This window comes from Glycine max, chromosome 5 (genome assembly GCF_000004515.6).
Source record: "Glycine max cultivar Williams 82 chromosome 5, Glycine_max_v4.0, whole genome shotgun sequence".
NCBI classification, from domain to species: domain Eukaryota; kingdom Viridiplantae; phylum Streptophyta; class Magnoliopsida; order Fabales; family Fabaceae; genus Glycine; species Glycine max.
The window spans coordinates 3702235-3724968 of record NC_038241.2 but is presented as its reverse complement, the minus strand read 5'-3'; the positions used below and the strand labels follow the sequence as shown (position 1 = coordinate 3724968).

The window sequence follows — 22734 nt, the reverse complement described above, 5'->3', positions numbered from 1 at the left end:
CCAACAAGTAGTTATTGTTAGGGATGACAATGGGTAGGATCTAGGGTCCTATAGTATTTGTCCCATACTTATATTTTAAAAAAAATCTTCATATCCGGATACATATCCGCGCAGGTAACATCTTTAATCCCCACCTCCATACCCACTGGGTACCTATATACCCATATTCAAGACCTGCACTTTACTTTTGTATAAAGTTAATAAATCAATAAAAAGAAGTTAATTAAAACAATTACTACAAGTAAAGTAAAAATGCATTCTTAAATTTAGAAAATATAACTTTAAAAGCATCCACACATAATATTAAAAATAATCAAACATAACATTAATTCATCCAAACTCAAGTCATAAATAAATAACATTAGAAAGATAATCAGACATCTTGGACATAGCGATTCTTAAAGTTTATAATATTCTAATCACTTAACATAAACTTTAATTAAATTTGGACATCATGTGATGACGATACTTTCTAAGACTCATCCAAAAAGAATAAATTAAAACTAATTAGCTTATAATTATATATTATAAATTATTAAAAAAAACACCGATAGAATATTTGACTTCACCAGCAAAATCAATTTTTCCATACGTTTATCTCCTAAGTCTATATATTGTTATGGTCCACTAATACCAATACAAACTAGAACATGATAATAAGGTTAAGAATTAGACTATAAAAAATAATAATTAAAACTATCAATAGAAGATTAGTCACACAAAAATTAGTCATAAATGAAAAAATTATATTTAGGGTTCCACTCCACTATTCTATGTCTCTGTGAGTGTTAGACTATTAGTCACAACATTAACAAAAATGCATAATTATTTTTTCACATAAAATCATATATATAATATATATTATTTACTAATGTAACACATTATAATTATAAATAAATATATATGACATGTATGGGATAGGACAAGATGGATACTATAATATTTGTATATGTACCTATACTTGCGTAAATTTGTGAGTAAATACTCACCCTTATACCTAGCTCCAATATGTAGGTAATTTTCTTCTTCCCTTGTAGATAGTTTTGTGGATATTTTTAGGGTCCAAATACACTTTTTCATTCTTATTTATTATTATACAAAATATATTAAATAATATAATATGCTAACACAAAACAAAATGATATTTTAAAAGATTTACTTTGACATCATGAGGCATATGTCAAAATGACCTGAAGATGTAATCTGTTTGTGACATAAAATTTGAGTCAATCTCATTTTCCATGATTATAAGATAATAAAATTAAAATGTTAAGTGTAAACAAATTCAGATTTTTTACGAAGTTGGTCAAGTGAGGTCCAGCTTAAGGCATCAAATGAGAGCTCATGCTTTTGTTATTGTCTCTTTAATAACCCACCCATCTTTCTCTTTCCACTCTCAGGAATTATGGTGAAAGGGATAAGACAACTGCATTCCTAGAGAACAAAGGGCCTGAACCTCTGGCAGATTTAGGGTCCACGAAATCAGCCCTCAGAAAGCAGCAGAATGGAGGCGCACAGACCAGGGACCAATTTTATTATGGCCACGGATCAGTACTGCAACTTCAGTCATGGTAAGAATTTTGAACCAAACCCCCCTAATTTCAATTGGTTTGAGCCTCAAGTTTGCTGCAATCAAGACAGGTGACTATCTCCTCTCCCAAGTCCAACCAGTGGTCCACTATGTTAGACAATAATTTTTTGAATTATTGTCTACAGCAAAAATTTCTTTTTTAGTATTTAACAAAATTACATGCTTATTATATTAAAATTTGATTTGATGTTATTTGTTAAACTGAAACAACTTTACATCAATTAATTCACATACATAATGCTAAAAAAACAAAACTTAAACATCTATAACAAGCCCTTTGATTAATTTGGTGTTTCTTATAACCATGATCATGGTCATTGTCAAGTTGCACATGCCTTATACGTTTCATATCACATAATCACACGTTGAGATCCAACATGGCAAAGCGTTAATTATTCCACAGTGCGTCTCAACTTTATTTGGTGTTGAAAAGATATTTGAATAATTCTTAAATAGAGTAATACAAGTTAATTAAATTATGTAATTTGTTTATAAACGAAATTCATTTTAGATTCTCGTATAAAGTAAATGTGACTTGACAGTTTATTATTATATAAGTTGACAAGTCTACTAAAAATCTTCTACATACAAGGCAAACTAATAATGGCCAACAAACACATAAAACTGGAAAGAATGTGGAGAAGCAAAGAGAAAAGGAAGGAAGAAAGTTGGAGGTGGACAGGTGAAATTGGTCACAAACGACACTACGCAATCACGGCTCCATTGAGTTGACTATGTCCTGTCAACTAACTAGCTACTAAGAATGCTTTATTAGTTTAATGAGTAAAAATCTCACGTGTCATATATACACATGGCATAAGCATAACCATCCTCTTCGAATAAAGGAATTGAGAATGCATATAAAGCGAAGTTGAGTTCATGAACTCGAGTCATAAGACTCATTATATGATTAATTTACTGAACTTGCGTTTCAGAAACTTAAAAATATCATAGGAATATTCCTTCTTCCACAACTATCTTCTCTTTTGAATATGATCAGTTCTCTTGTTTTTTTTTTCAGTGGAACGTGCATTAGTTAGACTTTGCATCATGAGATTCTGTAGCCACTTATGGAGAAGACATTGAAAAGAAAATTCGAAATTGCTGATGTTTTGCCGAGCACTATGTATGTTGATCATGAGTTTTTTATTCCAACAACAGGAAATGTTCAAAATCTTTATACTGACAACCAATTATACCAAATTACCAACAAACTACACAATCTACTTTGTCTGCATTTAGAACATGAATTCCGAAGTCATTAGGGGAACAAAAAATATTCATAACAAACGTACCTAAGCGTCAGCCCGGATTATATATATATTAAGGCCCTGATACCAGTGGTCAGCAAACTCGAGATCAAACGGACAAATGAAAAGTAAGAGTACAAATAGAATAGAAATGATGATGAATAAAAGAAATAAAAAACAAGAAAACAGTTAAATATACAAGAAATTAAAGCGAAAGCAACATTAAAGAAAACATAAACAACAACAGAGCCAAACAGAATCTATAAGGGGGGAGGAGAGAAGAAATTGAAGTGGCGGCAAAGTCGCACAAGATCAGTCAAGAAGAAGAGAAATGGAAGGAAAAACTTGAAATTTTATTAATGAAAGAAAATCTTACAAATAGATTTAGAGCTTCTCTCTCTAAACATGACTAAGATTGTGTCTGAAATGGTGCCTCACAATGGATTTGAGGATTCCTTATATAGACGAAAATTTCTACTGTAGCTACAATATCAGTTATGTGATCGAAACTATTTATACATAAACGGTAATTTCAAATTAATCATCATTTAAAGAAATACCAAAACAGTCATCCTCGTTTTGGTAAAAAAACATCATCATCTCTTGAAGAATTAGTGTCTTCTTTCTTTGAGGAAGATCATTCTTCTTCATTTTATTGGAGCAATTGCAAAACTTCTTTCAAGTTTTTAGTCAAATTTTCTTTGGAGCTGGAACTTGCCAGAAAAACAACTAATTGAGACTTCTAGTTGAGGAATAAAGAAGTCTTAGGATCACCTGCTTTTAATAACTCCGTCGAGTGGATTTTGAACCAAAGTTTAATCTACTCTGACTCAGTTTTGGATGAGTCAAATTGATTTCACCACTTGACAAAAACATGTCGCTGAAGTGATGGGCATTGCTTGTTGCCTTCAGTCTTACTATACCTGTACTGCCAAGAGAAAATCTAGGATAAAGCAAAATTGAAGAAATATTTTAAGTTTGTTGGAATTCGTGATTCATGAGTTATACATTTTTTGGAATTGGGCAAAGACTTGTTGAACTTGCTCCAGAAAGATCTCGGATATCAGACCAAAAAAGTCTCACCATTGGAGAAACCAATTTAAAAAATTATAAACCGTGTTGGTCTTGAAATAGATAAGCCATGAATGTTTGAACTTATTGTTCTGATGCCAAAATACTTTGTTCCAGGCATCTATATAATCCCAGTATGTATATCCTCTTGGATAAAAAAGAACTGAGAATTTTTTAACTTCATTGAGATTTTGATCAAAGTATCTTGGTTGTTGTAAAATCCTTAAGATCTGATTTGTTGAATGGGTGTTTAGTGATGGATCATTTGGATCTTTGAAGTGTTTAATAGATATTAAGTTTGTATCTATTAAGATGAACTCATAAAAGGTTCTCGTCTTGTTAATTGCGGTTGGTTTGAAATTAAATCCTGGAGAAAACACCTTAACTGTGACTTTGAAAGGATTTTTGTCTCACAAAATAGTTAAAAATTTATTTTATAAATGTAACTGTTAGTTTAAAATTTGTTAAAGAAAATTATATTGTTTGCTTAAGATAATCAAATGTATTATTTTAATTAAATTATGTTTATTTTTATGCAAAATATGTTTACATTTTTATTTGTTTAAAATACATTTATTTTTTAGCGGAGATCATTATATTCGAACCAAATAAGATCATTATGAACGGCAATATTATTCTTTAAGTATTTAACACAATTACATAAAGTTTTTAAATATTGATATATAAGTTAAACTAAATATAATTTGCTTAAAAAAGATTTTGAATTTAAGTCTTTGAAGACAGAAAACATAATTGAGAAAGAATATTTTGTTAAAAGTGCTCAATCCGATTTATTGATAAAAATTAATCTTTAACAACATCAATAAATATTTGTAGCATGATTATAAAAATAAAATAAAAATCTATTATTCCGTGTGAAACCCATGTCAGGACAAACCTACTATTGTTTAACGTGCATTAGCATTATTTTTTTTTCTTCAAAAAAATAAAACAAAGTTATGCACTATTATTTAAGGTGGATTTGCTTAATGCACTTAAGTCAGTTTATGTGAACATTACACGGCTCTCTCGGACACCAAATCATGATTCAGAACAAATACTCGACTACGGACAACCTCGAAGAACAAGGCCACGAGACTTGGAGCCTCACGGTTCTATCAACATAATCAAATTCCACAGATTCTCCATCAATCTTGACACTCTCTGGCTTCTCTGATGCAAATACCCTCATTTCCCCATGTCCTCTCACCCCAATCCTCGCCAAATTTTCCTGTTGATCAAATTCCAATGACATAATAGAGCCCCCAGAGTTGAGCATGTTTACCAATCCAATTGGGGCAAATTGGATTGATTTTCTGGGTAAGATCACCACTGGAGAAACGGTCAAAAGCTCACAACTAAAAGGCTCAAGAGAAACTTCTACACTCTCTGTGTACTTCAGCAGCTTCAACTTGTCGTCCTTAAACATGTACACAGCAAATACGTCCACCCCTTTGATGCAAACTGGGTGCTTCCCTTTGCCCCATTCAATGTCTTGAGGACTTGCAAAGCAAGTCACGGAGTGTGAATAGTCAGAGCTACTCTTGTTTCGCCTAGTAACAGGGCACCAACCTCCTCCTTGGCAATTGAACAGACCCAAAACCCCGGAACACTGTCAGCAGAAAAAGAAACACTAGTAAGAGTAATGCTATACACATTGCTATGAAATTGATACCAATAATATGAAAAGAGGCACACATGTTATTACTAGGGATGTGAAAAAAATCAAACCAAACCAAACCCAATTGATTCAAAACCGAACGGATCTTTTTGAAAAAAAAAATCAAACTGTTTTTAAAAAGAGGTTTGATTCAATCCAATTCAGTTCTTTAGGATAACCAATTCATATATAGGTAAGAAAATGGATAATCACATTGAACCAAACCAAATTTAAAGATCCAAACTGTTTCTAATAAAAAAAACTTGAACTGATCCACTTTATAAAAACATTCAATTAACCAAACTGGTTTTATAAAATGGATCGGTTTGAAATTTAAAAAAATCCAAATTTTACATAGCCCTAGTTATTATGATGTGTGAGTCTTACTTTATTGAGGTTCCAAATTTTGAGCATTGTTTTCCCATCATGTAAAGGATCTACAAATAAGCAGTCTCGGGTGGGAAGTGCATAATGTTGACACCGCAAAATGGAGCCATCAGGTAGAACAAGCTTCTTAAGCAACTTGAAGTTGTGTTTTCCAACAGAGTCGCTTACATAAATTGGTCCACCAGAAATGGCTCTAGAAGCAGCGTGGAATTCGGCACAAGCATGATCAGATTGGAACATGTCCCAATCTGGGTGTATGAAATTTCCCATCCACAAGCTGTTGTAAGCACAGTGCACCATGTGACACCCTTGCAGCCAATAGGTACCGTTTGGATCTCCAGCTGGGTCCGTGCACCAAAAATCATCACCTGCATGAATGTACCACAACTCACATTTATGGAATGAATATCTAGCTATGAGCATTTGTTGTAGTAATAATACTATAATAGTGTGTTGTGTGATGAAAGTTTTTTACTAATTTATATGTCTATGCGTTATAATTGAAGACTTACCGACTCGTCCAAGTGATATGGTTTCCGTACCAAGGAACATGAAATCATTGCACTGCTGCATGCTTGAAATGACACCATTGCCTTTGAAATGCTTCCTCACGGAAGCAGTGAGTGCTTTGTAATATGCTTTAGCGAGTTCGACACGACCACCATATTCCTCCGATAGCATCTCTAGAATCTGCCATATATGCAAATTAAAGTACTGATTACTACTCTGAATATATTGATGACCATTTTTACTTTTACTGCAACACAAATACATATACATATACATATACATATACATATATATATATATATAAACTAAAATCATCCATAAACATCTGTCTATTTGAGACCTAAAAAAGAAAAGGTGAAAAAAAAAGTTATATGTATATGCAATTGTCACTCTATCTCTTCTACATTTGTTATATTTACAAGCCTCTCTTTTCTATTTCTATATTTTTGGTGTCCATGGAAGTATGAGTGTACATAAATATTTTTTGTTATTAAAAATTAGTGTGTAACTTTAAAAATTCTATCCAAATAAGACAATTAAATTGGATTTGGTTCTCTAAAGTGAAAATGCATAAAGTAAGTCATCTAACGTATATGCATGATTGATTCCTTTTAAAAAAATATGATTGATATTCTAACACATTGATAATTTGTTATATGTGTTTGTACAATATATGATAAATCCACTATTAATTTTATCTTCAAATACTAAAATTACTTATTTTTCAATTTATATCCAAGAACAATTTTTTCAAAACAAGTGATCAGTTATTAAATCATTTATTTTTTGATTCATTTAAATTAATGTTTAATCAGTTTATATTTCAAATAATATGTAACTAGCATATATTTCAAATAATATGTAACTAGCATATATTATGCAATCATTTAAGCTATATATGTGACTTAAGATTTATATTTTATTAAAAATTAAATACAAGTGGACGTAATTATGGATTGACTTCACTCAATTAACTCGATCTATCTCAAGTAAAAAAAATATATGTCGAGTTAGGCTGCGTTAAATTGATGGATATGCTGAGTTAATTTAAACATGAATGAACTCGAAACAATCGTGTTAGATATTGAGTGTAGAAATTTACACTAGACTTAACCATATTAAATATGGATAGTAAATACTTGTTTAATTAATGACTTTTGAATCTCGATTCTAATTATTTAATTTTTCTAAAATCTAACTATTGAGTCCTTAAAAAAATTCTTACTTTTGAGATGATGTACATCTTACATTTCGAATTTTATAATTTTTAATTGAGTTTAATGAGCTTACAATGATGTACCTCTTACATTTCAAATTTATAATTTTTAATTGAGTTTAATAAGCTGACATTGTGCAAAAATTATTACACTACCAACTAACGAAATATATATATATATATATATATATATATATATATATATATATATATATATATATATATATATATATATATAATAAATTTTAAGATAATTATTATAAATTTATTATACATGCCAGTTTGTATTATTTGTATTGTAATTAGATATATATAAAAGACATTCACATTGTGTGATTTTATATTTTGACTAAATATAGTTTTAATCCTACAAAGAACACAATATTTATTTAGTCTCTGAAAGATAGATTGTCATCTTTTTTTTATCCTGCGTTCATGAAAACATCCAGGACATGTTTTTATCCTTCACAAAAAAAAAACACCTATTATTAGTTTCTCATTTATAAAATAAAAACCATATATGTTATATTTTCATAAATAAAAAACTAAAGATAACAATGTATTTTTAAAACTAAGAATAAACATTACTTTATGGTAACTAGAAAAATATTTAACTCTCATATTTTTTAAATAGTCTAACGGATGATCCAACTTGACTGGATCGTGATCCAGCTGACACCTGTAAATTTAAGAAAAATTTAAATTTTTCTCTTAATTTTTTTTCCAATACAGATAATTTTTTCCGTGAAAATTACCTCGATCCTTTCACCTCTCAATATAGATTACGTATAAATGTAGGGAAAGTCCCTATTATCATTTCTGGAATTCAAACTTAATTGAAGTGCAATATTATGATTAATAGTAACAAAAAAAAAGACTTATTAATATTTTTTACAACGGTGAAATTAAAAATAATACTATGACGTGTCCTGCCAAATTAATTGACTAAATACGGAAGTATATGCTATGAAGGTATGAATTCATCTATAGCTACGTACGAAGTTTGAACAATTAATGCAGTTTAGGATTGGGAGAAATTAAAAAAAAAAAAACACTTACATGCGTGACATCAATCTTGACACCATCAATTCCCACCGATTCCAGATGAGAGTGAAGCCCCTCGTACAACTCATGCGCCCGATGCGGTGGCACCAACCCCACCCCAATCTCCATGATCTTCACCACCGCCTGGTCCGTCATAGTCATCTCCGCTCCGGGAGACAACTTGGTCGGAACCACCGTGGCCTCCGGCATCCCCGGCACCTTAGGCCTAACCCCTCCCCAGTACCCACAAAACGCATGCCACACATATACATACTCCAACCCACTAAATTCCTCCTTCAACTCCCTCACAAACGCACCCATACCCTTATTACCCTCCCTCCCACACTTATACTCCTTAAACTTGCCATTCTCTTCAAATTTTATCAACCTATTCAGCATCTGCTCCCCCGGCACAGAGCAATTTAAACTCCCCCCGTCGCTCACGGTTTCGTCGTCACGGCAAAATGTTTGCCAACCGTCGTCGATCAGTACCAACCCCGGAGGACACCCTCCCTCCACCAGGCCCTTAATTCCTTCCCGCACCCCCTCCGGGTGCACGTTAAGGTAAAACGCGTCCCACGTGCACCACCCGAACTTGTCAATAATCCCCGGCACGGTTTTCTCTTCCATTAACCTCAATTTTCCACAAAGAGATATAAGAACGATTGGACGATTAAGAAAAAAAGATTGCTTGTAAAAACTTACAAAAAAAAAAAAAAAAAAGAATACCTAAACGTTCCCAGATAGACTCGGATTACTTTCAGCGCTTCGTCGATTAGAGTAAAAGGATCGTCGTGCACGTGCATGTAGACGGAGGTTCGGAAGCGTGACTTGGTGACACGTGCGGAGCCGCTCTCCATGCAGATGTCCACGTCGTCGTGGAGGCCGGGTTGGAGCGAGGCTCGGAAGGGTCCTTCGAGGAGTGGGAGGAGGAGGACGTAGGGTCGGCCCTCGACGGCGTCGTTTTGGAGGATCATCATTTGGGTTTCGTTCTCCACGTCGCGGCCGTTGCTGCCGGACCAGTGGGTGCTCCACCAGAGCTTGAAGCGGAAAATGCTCGTGAATCTGATACCCCTCAGTTTGCCGAGGGAGATCACGTGCCGGCTGCGTGCCTCGTCGGCGGAGAAACCGACGAAGCATCCGGCGGGGGTGGTGGAAGCATCGTGGGGCGGTGGAGTGGTTGTTGTTATGTTAGGTGGGACTTGGGTGAGGATTGGGTGGTTGTTAGCGAAGAAAGTTGAGGATTGGAGTTTTATGGATAAGTGTGGATTAGCGTTGAGAAGCGCCGCTTCTTGCTTGGCGGTTAGGCTTGGCGCCATGGAAGGGGAAGGAGAGTGTGAGAGAGGCATTGAGAAGTGACTTGATAATAAAGGAAGAAATTAAGCTGTGCAAATGCAACCTTTTTTTAATTTAAGGTTTCTTTTTATTTAAGTCTTACATGGTTTTTGTCTTCACATTTTAATTACACCAATTAAATCTCTTATACTTTTCTTTTTACAGTGAGCTCTTTTCCAAGTTTCATTTTTTTTAAAATCTTGAGTAAGATATAACATATGTTACCTAATTCATTGGATTCAAAGTTAATTATACTCACGGTGTGTAAATATTATTGTTCTAAAAAAAATTTATAACGAATAAAAATTAAATATATTTTTTTATTAAATATATCATTTTTTACGTATGCATGTATTAAAATTTTATATTATTGTGTTAATCTATGAATTTTGATTTGATTTAATAATTAAGTTGTTAATTTGTTTAGAATGGAAAGATGTTTATTTCGTTATTCATTATCATAAAAATAATTATTCATTCACCAAAATGATTAACTATAATTTACCCACCAAACTGATTAACAAGATAGTTGAGTCAATTCACTCACAACATTGTTTTACGTCATTATGATTAAAGTACTTCTTGTTTATTAAAGCATCTGCCATAACACAGCTATCGATATAAGTTACTTAAAAATAAAAAATGTTTAACAAAGTTTGTTGTTAGAGCATCTAACCTGGTGTTTCTAATACAAATACTATATTAAAAAAAAGGTACTTTTCAAATCAAGAATTAACTAGAATAAAAAAAATAAAATTTAGTAGAAAATGAAAAAAAAAAAGTTTTTTTTAAAAAAATTAAGTTGAATACTCGTTTTAGTAACTTTTTATTCAAATGTTTGAAAATTTTAACTAATACTTTTTAAATTGTAAAATGAACAAATAAATTTTAAAAAATAAATTTTATTATGAATAGATAAAAGTACGGATTTGATATTTAATCAAAAGTCTTTTCAGTCGCTGCTTCGTCCTAATAAATGAGATCCCATTAAACCCGTTTTATGGCATGCTTTGCTTTCTCCACACTTCCTGAAGAGTCTCCTAGAAACTTCACAAAATTCATGTTTGAACATTGAATCCGCAAACCCATATAAAGATTAATGAATATTTCTCTCTAAGACTCTTTTAATTAATTAATTAATTTTTTTAAAAAAAATTAATTTAATTAATCATATTAAATTTGTTAATTAACTATATTATTATTTTTAAATTATTTTTTTTATCTTTTTATTTACTTAATTATTTTTTATTAATATTTAAAGAAAAAATAATTAAGTAAAAATATATATAAAAAAATAATTAATACATCTAAAAATTTTTAAAAAATATCTTATAAAAAAAATTTCTAAAAAGAATCACAGACAGTATGTGCCATTGGTGGTGGTTTGTCTCATTTTTTGAAAGTTATTATATGATACGTAAAACGGTAAAAGGGTCTTATTAGCAGAAGTTTTTCGACAACATGCATGCTAACTTTTTTTGAGAGAAACATGCTAATTAAGCTAGATAAGATTCATAATCTCAACCAGTCAAATAATAATTTTTTTTTTTTTAAAAAAACGAATATGATGACTTCAACAGTTTTAATGTGGAGAAGGACTTTAACGACGAGGTAAACGATTAGAAAGATTTTTATAATGAGAGATCGATTTTGTAAGTTGATCAATGGTCTTACCTTAGCTATTAAGCCATGTAATTATATATTGTTGGTCACAGTGTCGCATAGATTTTGGTTCTGTTTCTGGTTAGGATCACGTTGGGCAGAGCTGGGTTCAAATTGGACTCTGCATCCCAAGTAGCCATTAAATCTTGAGGTACTAAACCATATTACGCAAGGGTACTCTCGTACTGATATGCTTTATTTACCATAATTTGCTTTGAGTATTTTTATTAAAATATGCTTAACCAATAATTTGTCTCAACGTAGCTGTTTCATTTCACGTGCATGAACCCTTACACATTATTAACATGTGATGTTTTATATTAAATAGGTGGAAAAAAAACATTTATGATCTCTCACAATTCCTCATCAAGCTAGTTTCACATGCAAAGGATAAAAATGCATTGACAATTGACATCCTTATGTTATTTGGCATTTGAAAGAGAGAAGAAAATAAACTTTTATGATGTCTCACAATTTCCTCGTCAAGCTAACTATGACAAGGATAAAATTACATGAACATCCTAAGCAAAATAAAAGATATACATTGACAGAAACTCTAATTCTAATTGGATATAACAATGTAGAATTGTATGTAAGTTTTGTCCTTCTTTTAGTTGATGTTAACTTTACATAAATAAAATTTAGGTGCAATTTTTACAAATATTTTTAATATTATTTGTAAAAAAATCGAAATTAAAAATTAACATTAATTATGTAAAAATAAATATAATTTTAATTAAAATAACATTAAAAACAGTTAATAATTATACATAAAATTTATATTTTTCAAACATAACATACCAGTTTGGAGGCAATCAGTGAAAACTCTCTTTGAAAAATACAAAATTTAATTTCAAGGACTACGGTGTGGAGAAAAACTTAGATAGGCACGTATCTAACACAGTGCTTGAAAGATATTAATTAAAAATAATTGTATATTGAACAATTAAATATTAAATAACTTTTTTTTGCTACAGAATATTAAATAAATTTTATAACTTTAATATAAGAAATATTTTTATAAACTGTTTTTTAACGAACGCTAAAAATCCGTTACCCCTCGAGCAAGATTCTCCTCAAAGTCCACTATAATAATGATCCAATTTTGGGTTTCATATTTTTAAGGAAAAATATTTCATGAACATTAAAGATAATAATTAATTAAATTTTAAAAATATTTTAATGATATATATAATATTATAAACAAATAAAAATATAAATAGTTGTATAGAATATGAAGTAGTTGAAATTATAAAACTTTCTTAAAGAGAGATTTAACCGTCTGAAGAAATAATACTGAGCTCGGAATTTGTGTTCATCCATAATAATAACTCTCCCGTAGTTTGTGACGTGGCAAGCTCACAAGCTCTGTTTTCCGCTTTGTTCTCTTTTTGAAACACGTAACCCTTCATTCACCGCATACGTCTATCACTTTTGCCCCTGTTATGCTTATCCTTTACTTTTGCATTATCGATTTATAATAACATTTTCCCTTTGCCTCTCTTCAAGTTACCAAATTTGTTGAGCTCCATTTCTATTTATTGTTAGTATAATTTTCTTATATCATTAATTAATTAGAAAATTGTTATAATTTTTAACTTAATGGCATAGTTTATCATCAAGTATCATTATTTTGTAAATTTTATAATTCAATTTTATTTTCACAAATTTTATAACAAGGTTTTAATTTTTGCACATTATAGCACTGAAGTTTATTTTTCATTTTTTACTAATTCTACCATCATGTTAACAACAAAACAAAATTAACTCCCATGAATTAGTAAGCATAATATCAGTAAAATATGCAAAAATTAAAAATATAAGTAATAAAATTTCCAAATATGAAATTCATAAAATATAATAATTGGATGGTAAAATTTGTAATTAAGTATAACTTTTTCAAAAATATTTATTTCAAAAATTGATAAATTCATTATGCTGACGAATTATAATTAAATAATACTATAAAAACTGCCAGTATATATACTGCTTATTAAGTTTGATCATCACTCACCGTGTAATTCAACTTTCCACACATCACAGGAGCGTTGGTATTACCGAGCGGTGGCAAAATCATTCCCCATATTCACAATTGCACATTTGCCAAGAAAATAATTCGAATGATAATTGGAAATATTATATATATATATATAGTGAATAGTAAAGAAATGATTGACGGTACAAAAACTTTTAGAATAAACACAACTTATTCCTAAAAATATTCACTTTACCTGATTCGATCCCCCAAAACTCATCTATTGGATGAAAGGACTAAAGTGCTCTATGTTTACAAGCTTGAGGGATGAAGATTGAAATGATCATTTTCCTTTTAGAGATCAAAACATCCCCGTCATTCTTTTCATGGACAAATTTGACTATTTTACTCAAACTTCTCAAGTCTAAAGTTATACTACTTAGCGGCTTCAGTAGGTATCGTTTCATCATAATTCCTATTAGATGCTGGATCTGTTTTCTCGTCCTCCACGACGAGGCTTTTTGGTTGTAATTCATCTTTTAGTCTTTGGATCTCCTGATCCTTCTCTTCTAATTTATCTTGCAACATTAACACCTGCAGTAAAACCCATTGGAGTTGACTACTCACCCTGTTGCCTTAAACACGTGAACAAGAAATTCAACATTACAAAATCCCAAAAAACATAAATGTGTACTTGGCGGAAAATATAACGAATGAGAAACAACTTCTATAAGAAAATACAAATCTGAAATAATGGCGGAAGATTTTAAAAGATTTGATAACATGTTTACACTTTACATACATTTCTTAAAATGTAATTTGATATAAACACAGAAATATACAAATTTTATTTGGTTGTAGTCCCAAAAATCAGCATTTGTGATTCGTGAATGCCATATAAGCCTTTGCCTAACTCAAGTTTTTGTTCAGGTCCGGAAAATGGTTTTTTCCCCCAAGACCACTAACCTCCATTTCTCACATTGTTGGTAAGAAACAAATAAAGCATAAGGCGAAGCAAACATGCAGAGAAAAATAACATTAAAAGGTGAAGGTAGGGATAAGAGAAAACCATTTCATTGGATCTATCCACATCATTTGTCAAACCATCCATATGCTTTTGCAACCCTGTAGTCAATTTTAAGGACTAAGATTAAATTGCAAACGCTAGCAGAAAAAATAACAGATCACCAGTTGCATAACTTCAAATCCCCTCTACTCCAATTTTATGGATCGAATATCAAAGATTCCTTCTTAACAAGCATTTAACATGTTGAAATGTCCCAAGTTCAGCACATTCACCTATAACAATATCTCTAGTACTTCAAATTCTAGTTTTGAAGTCCACACACTAATATTTTTTTATTATCTTGCTTGTATTTTGGAATGAATATTAATCTGATTATATGAACTTCTTTAATGAATCTGACAGAGTGACACAGGAAACTAGCAATAATTGAGAAGCTAGTTTAAAAGATCAAGGCATTAAAATGCCAAAAGATAATCAGATGAAATCACTGACTCAACAAACAACCTTCAAATTGACATCTGAGTTCTGCATTTTGGTATTTCTGCACTGAAAGTTTCATTGCTAATTCGTGCATCTACACACCAAGAAAAAAAACAGGAAGAACAAAGAAAATATCAGCAACAACCAAAGTAATGACCAATAAATTAGGTTACTATAAGCTTTGAAGTTGGGTTAATAGTTTAACTCATGTAACATTACTTCCAGACATCAAATACCATATAAAAAATTTCCATCAGCTCAACATATATGTATTAAAAAACATCATACTGAATTTTCTCTACACTGACACACACCCACACATTGTATCTTATAACATTGTTTGGAATTAGGGTAGTAGGAGAAAATCAGCTCCCAGGCGAATGAGGTAAAAGGTTAAAAAAAGTAACAGAAGCATAAAGCAAATAATAGAACATTACCTTGCCCTCAGAAGCTTGATTCCCAATCTCCTCATTTTCCTCCTGTAGGGTTCTACATTTAGCCATCAGCATCTTCCCCATCTTGCTTTGGGGAGTAAAGTTTACAGCAGCAATGTTATCTTGCAACTCCTTTACTTTTTTATCCTTTTCTTCAACTAAATTCTATGTTCAGATGAAAACTCTTGTAAGAAACACTTGACTGAATCATCACCAATGTAAATATCCTCTCTGTCTCTATGCTTTGTATTTGAATCACATTCTAAAACTAGGAAGCTTTTTTACCCTCTTCCATTTAAAACTAATGGTTCCATTTCATTTTGTTACATCCAAGGTAGTAAAATGTCTTCATAAATTCTTCAATGAACAAAGGATGGAATTACAATTATGAAATAAACAGAGCATTGTTCATAATAGAGGAAGACAAGTCAATTCTTCACTATCTATATCTCTGAGGAGATAAATCTACGACAACAACCTCGACTGACATTTACCTAAGACAACATGAGTTATATGACACATAATCATCAGTTCCTTAAGTTTCAGAAGACCAAACTTAAGTCAATAAAAATAAAAAACAGTTTAATAACAAACCTTCAATCGTGTGAACTCTTCATGAACTGCTGGATCTAGTAACAACCTCCTAGCCTGCAAATTAAATTGCAAAAGGAAATACAGTACTACCATTTCAGGGAGAACCAAAAACAGAAATGAAATGCAACATACAGCTAAATTGATTTGGAATTTGCACAGCAACATTTATTTTAAAGTTTCAACCAATACACATGCGGCTATGAACATATATTAAGTTGTAAAAGTACAACAGAGCAACCTTTATCAAATTCAATGTCAGTATATTATTTTCTGTGACAACTATTGAATTCAGACGTTAGCAAAGAATATCCCAGCAGGATCAGTCCCCAGAGTCAGTAGCAGGGTCATTACAAATCTATTAAACAAATTTAACTAAAAAGCACACTGGCAACTGGCAAGTAGTGTGATTTTTCCACTACCCACCCTTTTTCAGTTGATATACATTATCTAAATAAGTGGGCAGTCAAGATCCCAAAAAACCTGAACAGTCTACAGCTAACAGTGGCCTCCAGGATAATTTAGCATTATAAACAAGCTTTTACCATGTACAAAATATTTTAACAACCCAGTTCTTGTACCATATAGTAGCAAAAGCCAAATGGTCTAAAAGATAAGGGGAGATATAAAACAAAGGAGTTTGCAGAATTACAACCAACTAAACATTGCAGGTTTTATTTACTACAGAACATAATAAAAGCTCAACTCGAGGAAAACTTCTTGAGGAATTATCTCTCTATTTTCAAGGAGGAAAAATATAAATCTTTCTTGGTTTAAACTGAAATTTTAACTGAACTAAATCAATTGGGTTACAAAGAACTTTGCGAATAAACAGACGATGTTAGACCATCATCCATGCTGCAAACTTGAAATCTCTATTCAGCACTTGATAACATAGCATAAACATTTCTGCTAAAAGATGAGACATGCACAACATAAAATCCAATAAAAATCTAAGAAACAAAAGCAAGGAATCAGTACAACAATATTTAAACGGCTCAAAGAAGTTGGAAAATTATAGTGCTTTCTGAAATTAATTGATGAAGAATGAAGAATGATCACTGAAAAAAATTATTTTTAGAGATACACTAAAAACACTCAATTATAAACAATACCTGCATAGAAGCTGGGTTGAATTGAGATTTCAGGTCCCGTACAGCAGACTGGAAAAGTTTAGAAAGCCACATGAACAAGATAAAATTAAAACTAGAAATAACAATACTAAATAAAATTTAAAAATATAATTATATAAACTATTAAAATCTGTAAATTGCAATTGGCTTTGAATCTTCTAATCAAGATAAGACTCATAATCATATGACAAGGTTAAATAAAATGGTCCAAACAGAATGGATCAATTTCAAGCTTTTCTTGACTTTCATACCAAGGTTTTAAAAATCATACCAATCATTGAACCAACATGGCTCACTGGTATTATTATGAATTTATGATTGAACCAAAATATTTAATGTTTATTAGAAACTTTCAATAATTTTAAAAATAAATGTTACGTAATATTTGAAGCAAACTTAAGTTAATTTTTTAAAGTTACAAGTCATTAGAATAATCTTTCAAAATCTTGGTACTGAACTAGTTTTGTTTAAAATTCCAGTATATTAGTCTTTAAGAGTTTTATCAGCAAAATAAAAAACTTCGTACCCCATTGCCCAGAGGCTCTTCGCTATGCGAAGGTATGGGGGAGGGATATTGTACGCAGTCTTACCCTTGCATATGCAAAGAGGCTGTTTCCGGATTCGAACCCATGACCAACAAGTCACCAAGGCACAACTTTACCGCTGCACCAGGGCTCGCCCTCAATCAGTTTTATCAGCAAAATAGTTTCTCAAAATTTAATCTACAATAAATTAGTTCTTTAGAAACTTAAAATATCATCGTATTCATCATTATGGTGACAAAACTTTTGAAAAATCAATAAAATAATTATTAGATTGTCACAAAAACTATTTAATAGTAATTTTTTGTAAAAAAAATATCATAATGATGCATATATAATTTTAGAAATATATATTTTAAATAGAATAAATAGTATTTTATTTTATTTCTCTAATAAATGCTTTCAAGAATATATATAAAAAAAACTTCGTACTCCATTACCCGGAGGCTCTTCGCTATGCGAAGGTATGGGGGAGGGATATTGTACGCAGCCTTACCCTTGCATATGCAAAGAGGCTGTTTCCGGATTCGAACCCATGACCAACAAGTCACCAAGGCACAACTTTACCGCTGCACCAGGACTCGCCCTCGCAAGAATATATATATATATATATATATATATATATATATATATATTAAGTAAAAAAGAATACCAACTTCAACATGTGTGCGATGGTGAGAGTTGATGATGATGATGATGATAACAATAGCAACAACATAAAAAAAGTTGGGGGATTAGTAAAATCAGCGGCAGTGGCTTGGCTTATAAGTCCCAAAACCCTAATAGGGCAAAGAGAAAATGACATCTTAGTATTACCAACAAGTAACCACCATAGGAGCGGATTGCTGCCACTCCATTGTGCCAGAATTTTAGCCGCATCACAAACCTGAGACGCAATAATGCTTGCATAGCAGCACACTGCTGCTCCACCACTATCATGACCACTATTGGATACTATGTTTTTGAAATGTACTTTCCACCCTTTTCTTATTATACAAAAAAATTAAACTTCTTAATTTTTAAGAGTTTTTCTCAAGTTCTTGACTCAACTTTTCCTTTGAAGGATAAGAAAGGCTAAAAGAAAAAACCTTAGCCAAAAACTACCTTAATTGTAGATTTCAGTTGCAGCTAAGGTCACAACAGCCAAGCAGCTACAAGAATTTGGATTTCTAGTTTTGGTTAGTTTTCCGCTGCCATCTTCAGGGTTTGGTATGGGTCCTCTTAAAAATTTGGCTGTTCATTCAAGTGCATTTTGTGGCTAAGGTGGGTTCAGCAGGATTGTAAGATCATAACAATTCTATGACTAGACAAGATAGCTGAACATGATCCAAGCATAAATGAGTCTGCTGGAATCAAGATCACTCCACCTTTCCAATCTCACAGTAGCATTCATATTCTGTTGTTACTTTTTTTTTCTCTTTCCATCAAACCATTTTTTGACAACCATGGTAACCGACATATCACTACTAAACAGAATGAAACCAAAGCACATATTTCTAAAGAAAAGTTCAATTTTGAGTGGTGCAAATGCTTTCTAACTTCCAACCAGGTGAATAACTGTTAGGTGATATAAAACCCTTCATGATTCAAGGCTTTATAGAGCTTTGCAGCAACTTCAGCTAAAGAAGCATTGGAGATCTCAAGAAAAATATATTATTTCTAAGGGAAAAAGGGAATATAGTCTGGTATTATAACACAAAATAATTAAAATAACACGCACAACTGCTATAAAGAATAAAAACCTTAGTTTCAGAATATTATTACCAACCTTCAACTCTGCTATCTCTTGTTCCCGTTTGGCAAATGTGACAATGAATGCAGCTTCCTTTTTCTTTGCTTTTTCAAGCTGATAACCAATAGACAAGAGAATGGGGTCAACAAAATATGATCAACGTATATTGAATTGTTTTGAAGCAGGAAAATGAAAAACTAAATCCTGAACCTGCTCTCTTAAAGACTCTTCAGATGATTTCAGAGCTTGAAGATAATTAATCACCGATTTCGGTGCTAGAAAGTAGAAAGCATAAATAATTACTTAGCTATATATTTAAAACACAGCAAACAACTATTAAAAAAATCATTTCATGAACAACAAATACATATGCCACTTGCTTAACAAGCATAAACTAACCTGGAGTGGTCCCAGCAGATATAAAAGGTTCATTTTGAAATGAAGAATGCCACTTCTGAATCTCAGATTTTGCAGCCTCAAGTTCATTCTGGAATATACAGTGATCCAGGAAACGTTTTTAGGAAACAAAAAGATACAAATCAACCTATATGCAAAACTTTGGGCCAGGCCGGTAAGATACTCAACTCCAACAGCTTAGGGTCTGCTATGTGAATTATCTCTAATCTCTAAAATAAACAGAAGAGTGTATATGGGCATTCTTCTATCCACATCATTCATAATCATAGAGTTTATAGAAAAACTATAACTAAAGTACGCTTCCCTTAATAACAGTAACAGTAGTTCAATTTTTTTTAGCAATTTGTTAAAGGAAAACATACTTGGCATGTAGCAAGCATGTCCTTACAGTTCTGAAGACTGCAAAAAACAAAGTCAGAAAATTTTTAGGCGCAAACAGTTCAACGCAATTTTAAGAGAGTATAATAACTACATTCCACACCAGGTGTACTTAGAAATACCTTTCACGAAGAGACAAAATCATTCCTGTGGTCACACCAGAAGCCGCTTCTTCAGCTTTTGATTTGGCCTGAACGCAAACAGCACATATTGCAGTTTTAGATTTTCAGAAAATGAAGTCTCGAACATCCGATAGAACAAGCATGAAGAATTGGTTATCGATTACCTTCTTGTGTCCAAAAGGATCATTTTCATATTCATCCTCGTCATAGTCGGGAGATGGCCTCTTATTACCTATAGTATCTACATCAGAACAATGGAACCATCGCAATTTGCGCAACAATTACAACGTGCGTTTGAAAACAAAAAGCAACACCTGATTGCGTTCCGCTAAAACCGCCTCCAAAATCAAAGTCCTGCGTTTGAGAAGAAATGGAAAATGTTAAGCAAATTGCGCGTGAGAAAGCAAGTGGCGAGGGGTGAAAAATGTTGGGGCTTACGTCGTCGAAATGAGGAGGGGAAGCCATCGTCAACTTCAAAAACCCTAGCGAAGATGAATTAAGAAACCGAAGCTGCAAGTGTTCACGAAACAAATTGCTGCTGCTAGTACAAGTACAATGAATCAACACTCAACCGTTGAATTGAATCTGCAATTTCTGAATTCCATAATGTACTGCACTTAGTTGCTTCTCTCTTGGAATGGACGATAATGGGATTCGGCCCAATTACGAATTTCATGGGTTTATAAATGTTTCTACGATGTTGCTTCCTGCACCTCCGAGTGGCTTCTGCATCCTCTTTTTGGCTTCTGAAATCATCAATCTAAAATGTAAAATAGGCTCAATCATTCAAGTAACACACCCTAAAAAAAATAGTAAGACTTAAATATATTCTTCATCCTTAATAAATACGCGATTTTTTATTTGTTCTTTAATAAATTTTTATTTTACGTTAAATATCTGGTCAAATAACAATTTTATTTTTTTGTTATTGACACATTTTTTAATCTATAATAAATTATTAAATTTTATGTTTGCTGATAAATTTTATTAGGAGTTTAAGGCAAAAAAAAATATTAAGAAAAAATCCAAAAATTAAGTATTTATTAAGGATAAAAACATATTTAAGCCAAAATATAATTACAATTTTAACCTTTATATTAGATATAGTAATTGTTTGATTTTGATTTCTTGACTTTCAATTGTACAAATTAGATCCTCAACATATAGAGTTGGGCGGTTTTATTCCCTTCGTTTGTTTCTATAATGGTAGTATAAATATAATCATGATAGATTTGCCTCTTTAAAAGTTAAAAAAATATAAAAGTATATTTACTATTGATTTAAATTTGGTTAAAATAACAAAGTACTTTAATTAAAAGTCATGATACATAAATATTTAAAATTACAATGTAGTCATACTTTAATTCAAAGCGTCTTTAAAAACAAAGCTACAAAATCATATTATTAAGGATAAAATATTTTATTCCCTTAAAATATCATTTAAATTACACTTTTGACTTAAATATAGCTTCAGTCCTCCAATTTTGTCAAATTTGAATTTTTGGTTCTCTTGTTTTAAAATAGAGACATTTGATTTCTTTATTTTAAAAAAATTATAATTTTAATCCAATACTTAATTTTGTCTATATTTATTTCTTTTATTTATTGTATTTTAATTAATTAAATCATTTATTGATTATACCTTATGAATATGTTAAGTCTAATATTCAATTGTACCAAAATAAAAGAAATAAAACAATAGATAAAATTAAATATTGAACCAAAATTAAAAAAAAAATTAAAATATAAACACCAAATGTCCCTATTTTATAATTAAGAGAACAAGATTGTGGATTAAACAAGAACAACAAAATTATATTTAAGTTATACACTTTTGCTCTCATATAATATAATAAATTAGACACATAACACCCTAATTGAAACCAGCAGCAATAAAGGATGCATCAATCTGACTTGAATGCGACTTCTCCATGGTTGTGCAACCTTTCAAAAACCCGGTTTTAGTTCCTTGATCTATTAATGGATGGTGCAATTGTATAAACTTTACTTCTTCTATGAACTTTTTGGCAGGTCACATCTTTAGAGAAGTTAATACTGGTGCAGACCTTCTTGCCACCAAAGCCTCTATTTCTCATGGTTTCTATTGGTGGGATTCGGTCCCTTGTTTGATAGCTACAGAATTTAATAAGAATAAATATGATTTTACAAACTATATA

The 22734-nt window shown here is 31.4% G+C and overlaps 2 protein-coding genes across 3 annotated transcripts; both read right to left on the bottom strand.

Moving 5' to 3' along the window:
* Window positions 1-4859: 4859 nt before the first annotated feature.
* On the bottom strand, window positions 4860-10120 carry LOC100798883 (galactinol--sucrose galactosyltransferase). The gene is made up of 5 exons (XM_003525498.5): window positions 9459-10120; window positions 8745-9363; window positions 6472-6649; window positions 5960-6327; window positions 4860-5524 (listed from the first exon to the last, which is right to left on the bottom strand). Exons 1-5 carry the CDS (start codon window positions 10076-10078, stop codon window positions 4961-4963), a joined length of 2349 nt encoding a protein of 782 aa, XP_003525546.1. The 5' UTR covers window positions 10079-10120; the 3' UTR covers window positions 4860-4960.
* Window positions 10121-13961: 3841 nt separating this feature from the next.
* On the bottom strand, window positions 13962-21285 carry LOC100796750 (FKBP12-interacting protein of 37 kDa). 2 transcript variants are annotated; one of them, XM_014775453.2, is made up of 14 exons: window positions 20996-21285; window positions 20872-20911; window positions 20722-20789; window positions 20558-20625; window positions 20420-20456; window positions 20040-20127; window positions 19851-19915; window positions 19677-19754; window positions 17349-17396; window positions 16237-16290; window positions 15646-15807; window positions 15233-15302; window positions 14771-14826; window positions 13962-14336 (listed from the first exon to the last, which is right to left on the bottom strand). In XM_014775453.2, the coding sequence occupies exons 1-14, from the start codon at window positions 21020-21022 to the stop codon at window positions 14325-14327; spliced, it is 873 nt and encodes a 290-aa protein (XP_014630939.1). In that variant the 5' UTR covers window positions 21023-21285; the 3' UTR covers window positions 13962-14324. The 2 variants fall into 2 exon arrangements, with proteins under 2 accessions (XP_014630939.1, XP_003525542.1); XM_003525494.5 differs by having other exon boundaries at window positions 13962-14295.
* Between the last annotated feature and the right edge of the window lie 1449 nt (window positions 21286-22734).

Bases quoted from the DNA above. Each gene is read 5' to 3' on its own strand.
- LOC100796750 (XM_003525494.5), bottom strand. From the start codon at position 21,022: ATGGCTTCCCCTCCTCATTTCGACGAC. The intron at 20,912-20,995 runs GTAAGCCCCAAC...TCTCAAACGCAG, and splicing joins CCCCTCCTCATTTCGACGAC to GACTTTGATTTTGGAGGCGG. The intron at 15,808-16,236 runs GTTTGTTATTAA...ATCTGAACATAG, and splicing joins AAGAGTTCACACGATTGAAG to AATTTAGTTGAAGAAAAGGA.
- LOC100798883 (XM_003525498.5), bottom strand. From the start codon at position 10,078: ATGCCTCTCTCACACTCTCCTTCCCCTTCCATGGCGCCAAGCCTAACC. The intron at 6,328-6,471 runs GTAAGTCTTCAA...ACATTCATGCAG, and splicing joins CATATCACTTGGACGAGTCG to GTGATGATTTTTGGTGCACG. The intron at 5,525-5,959 runs GTAAGACTCACA...TTCTGCTGACAG, and splicing joins AAATTTGGAACCTCAATAAA to TGTTCCGGGGTTTTGGGTCT.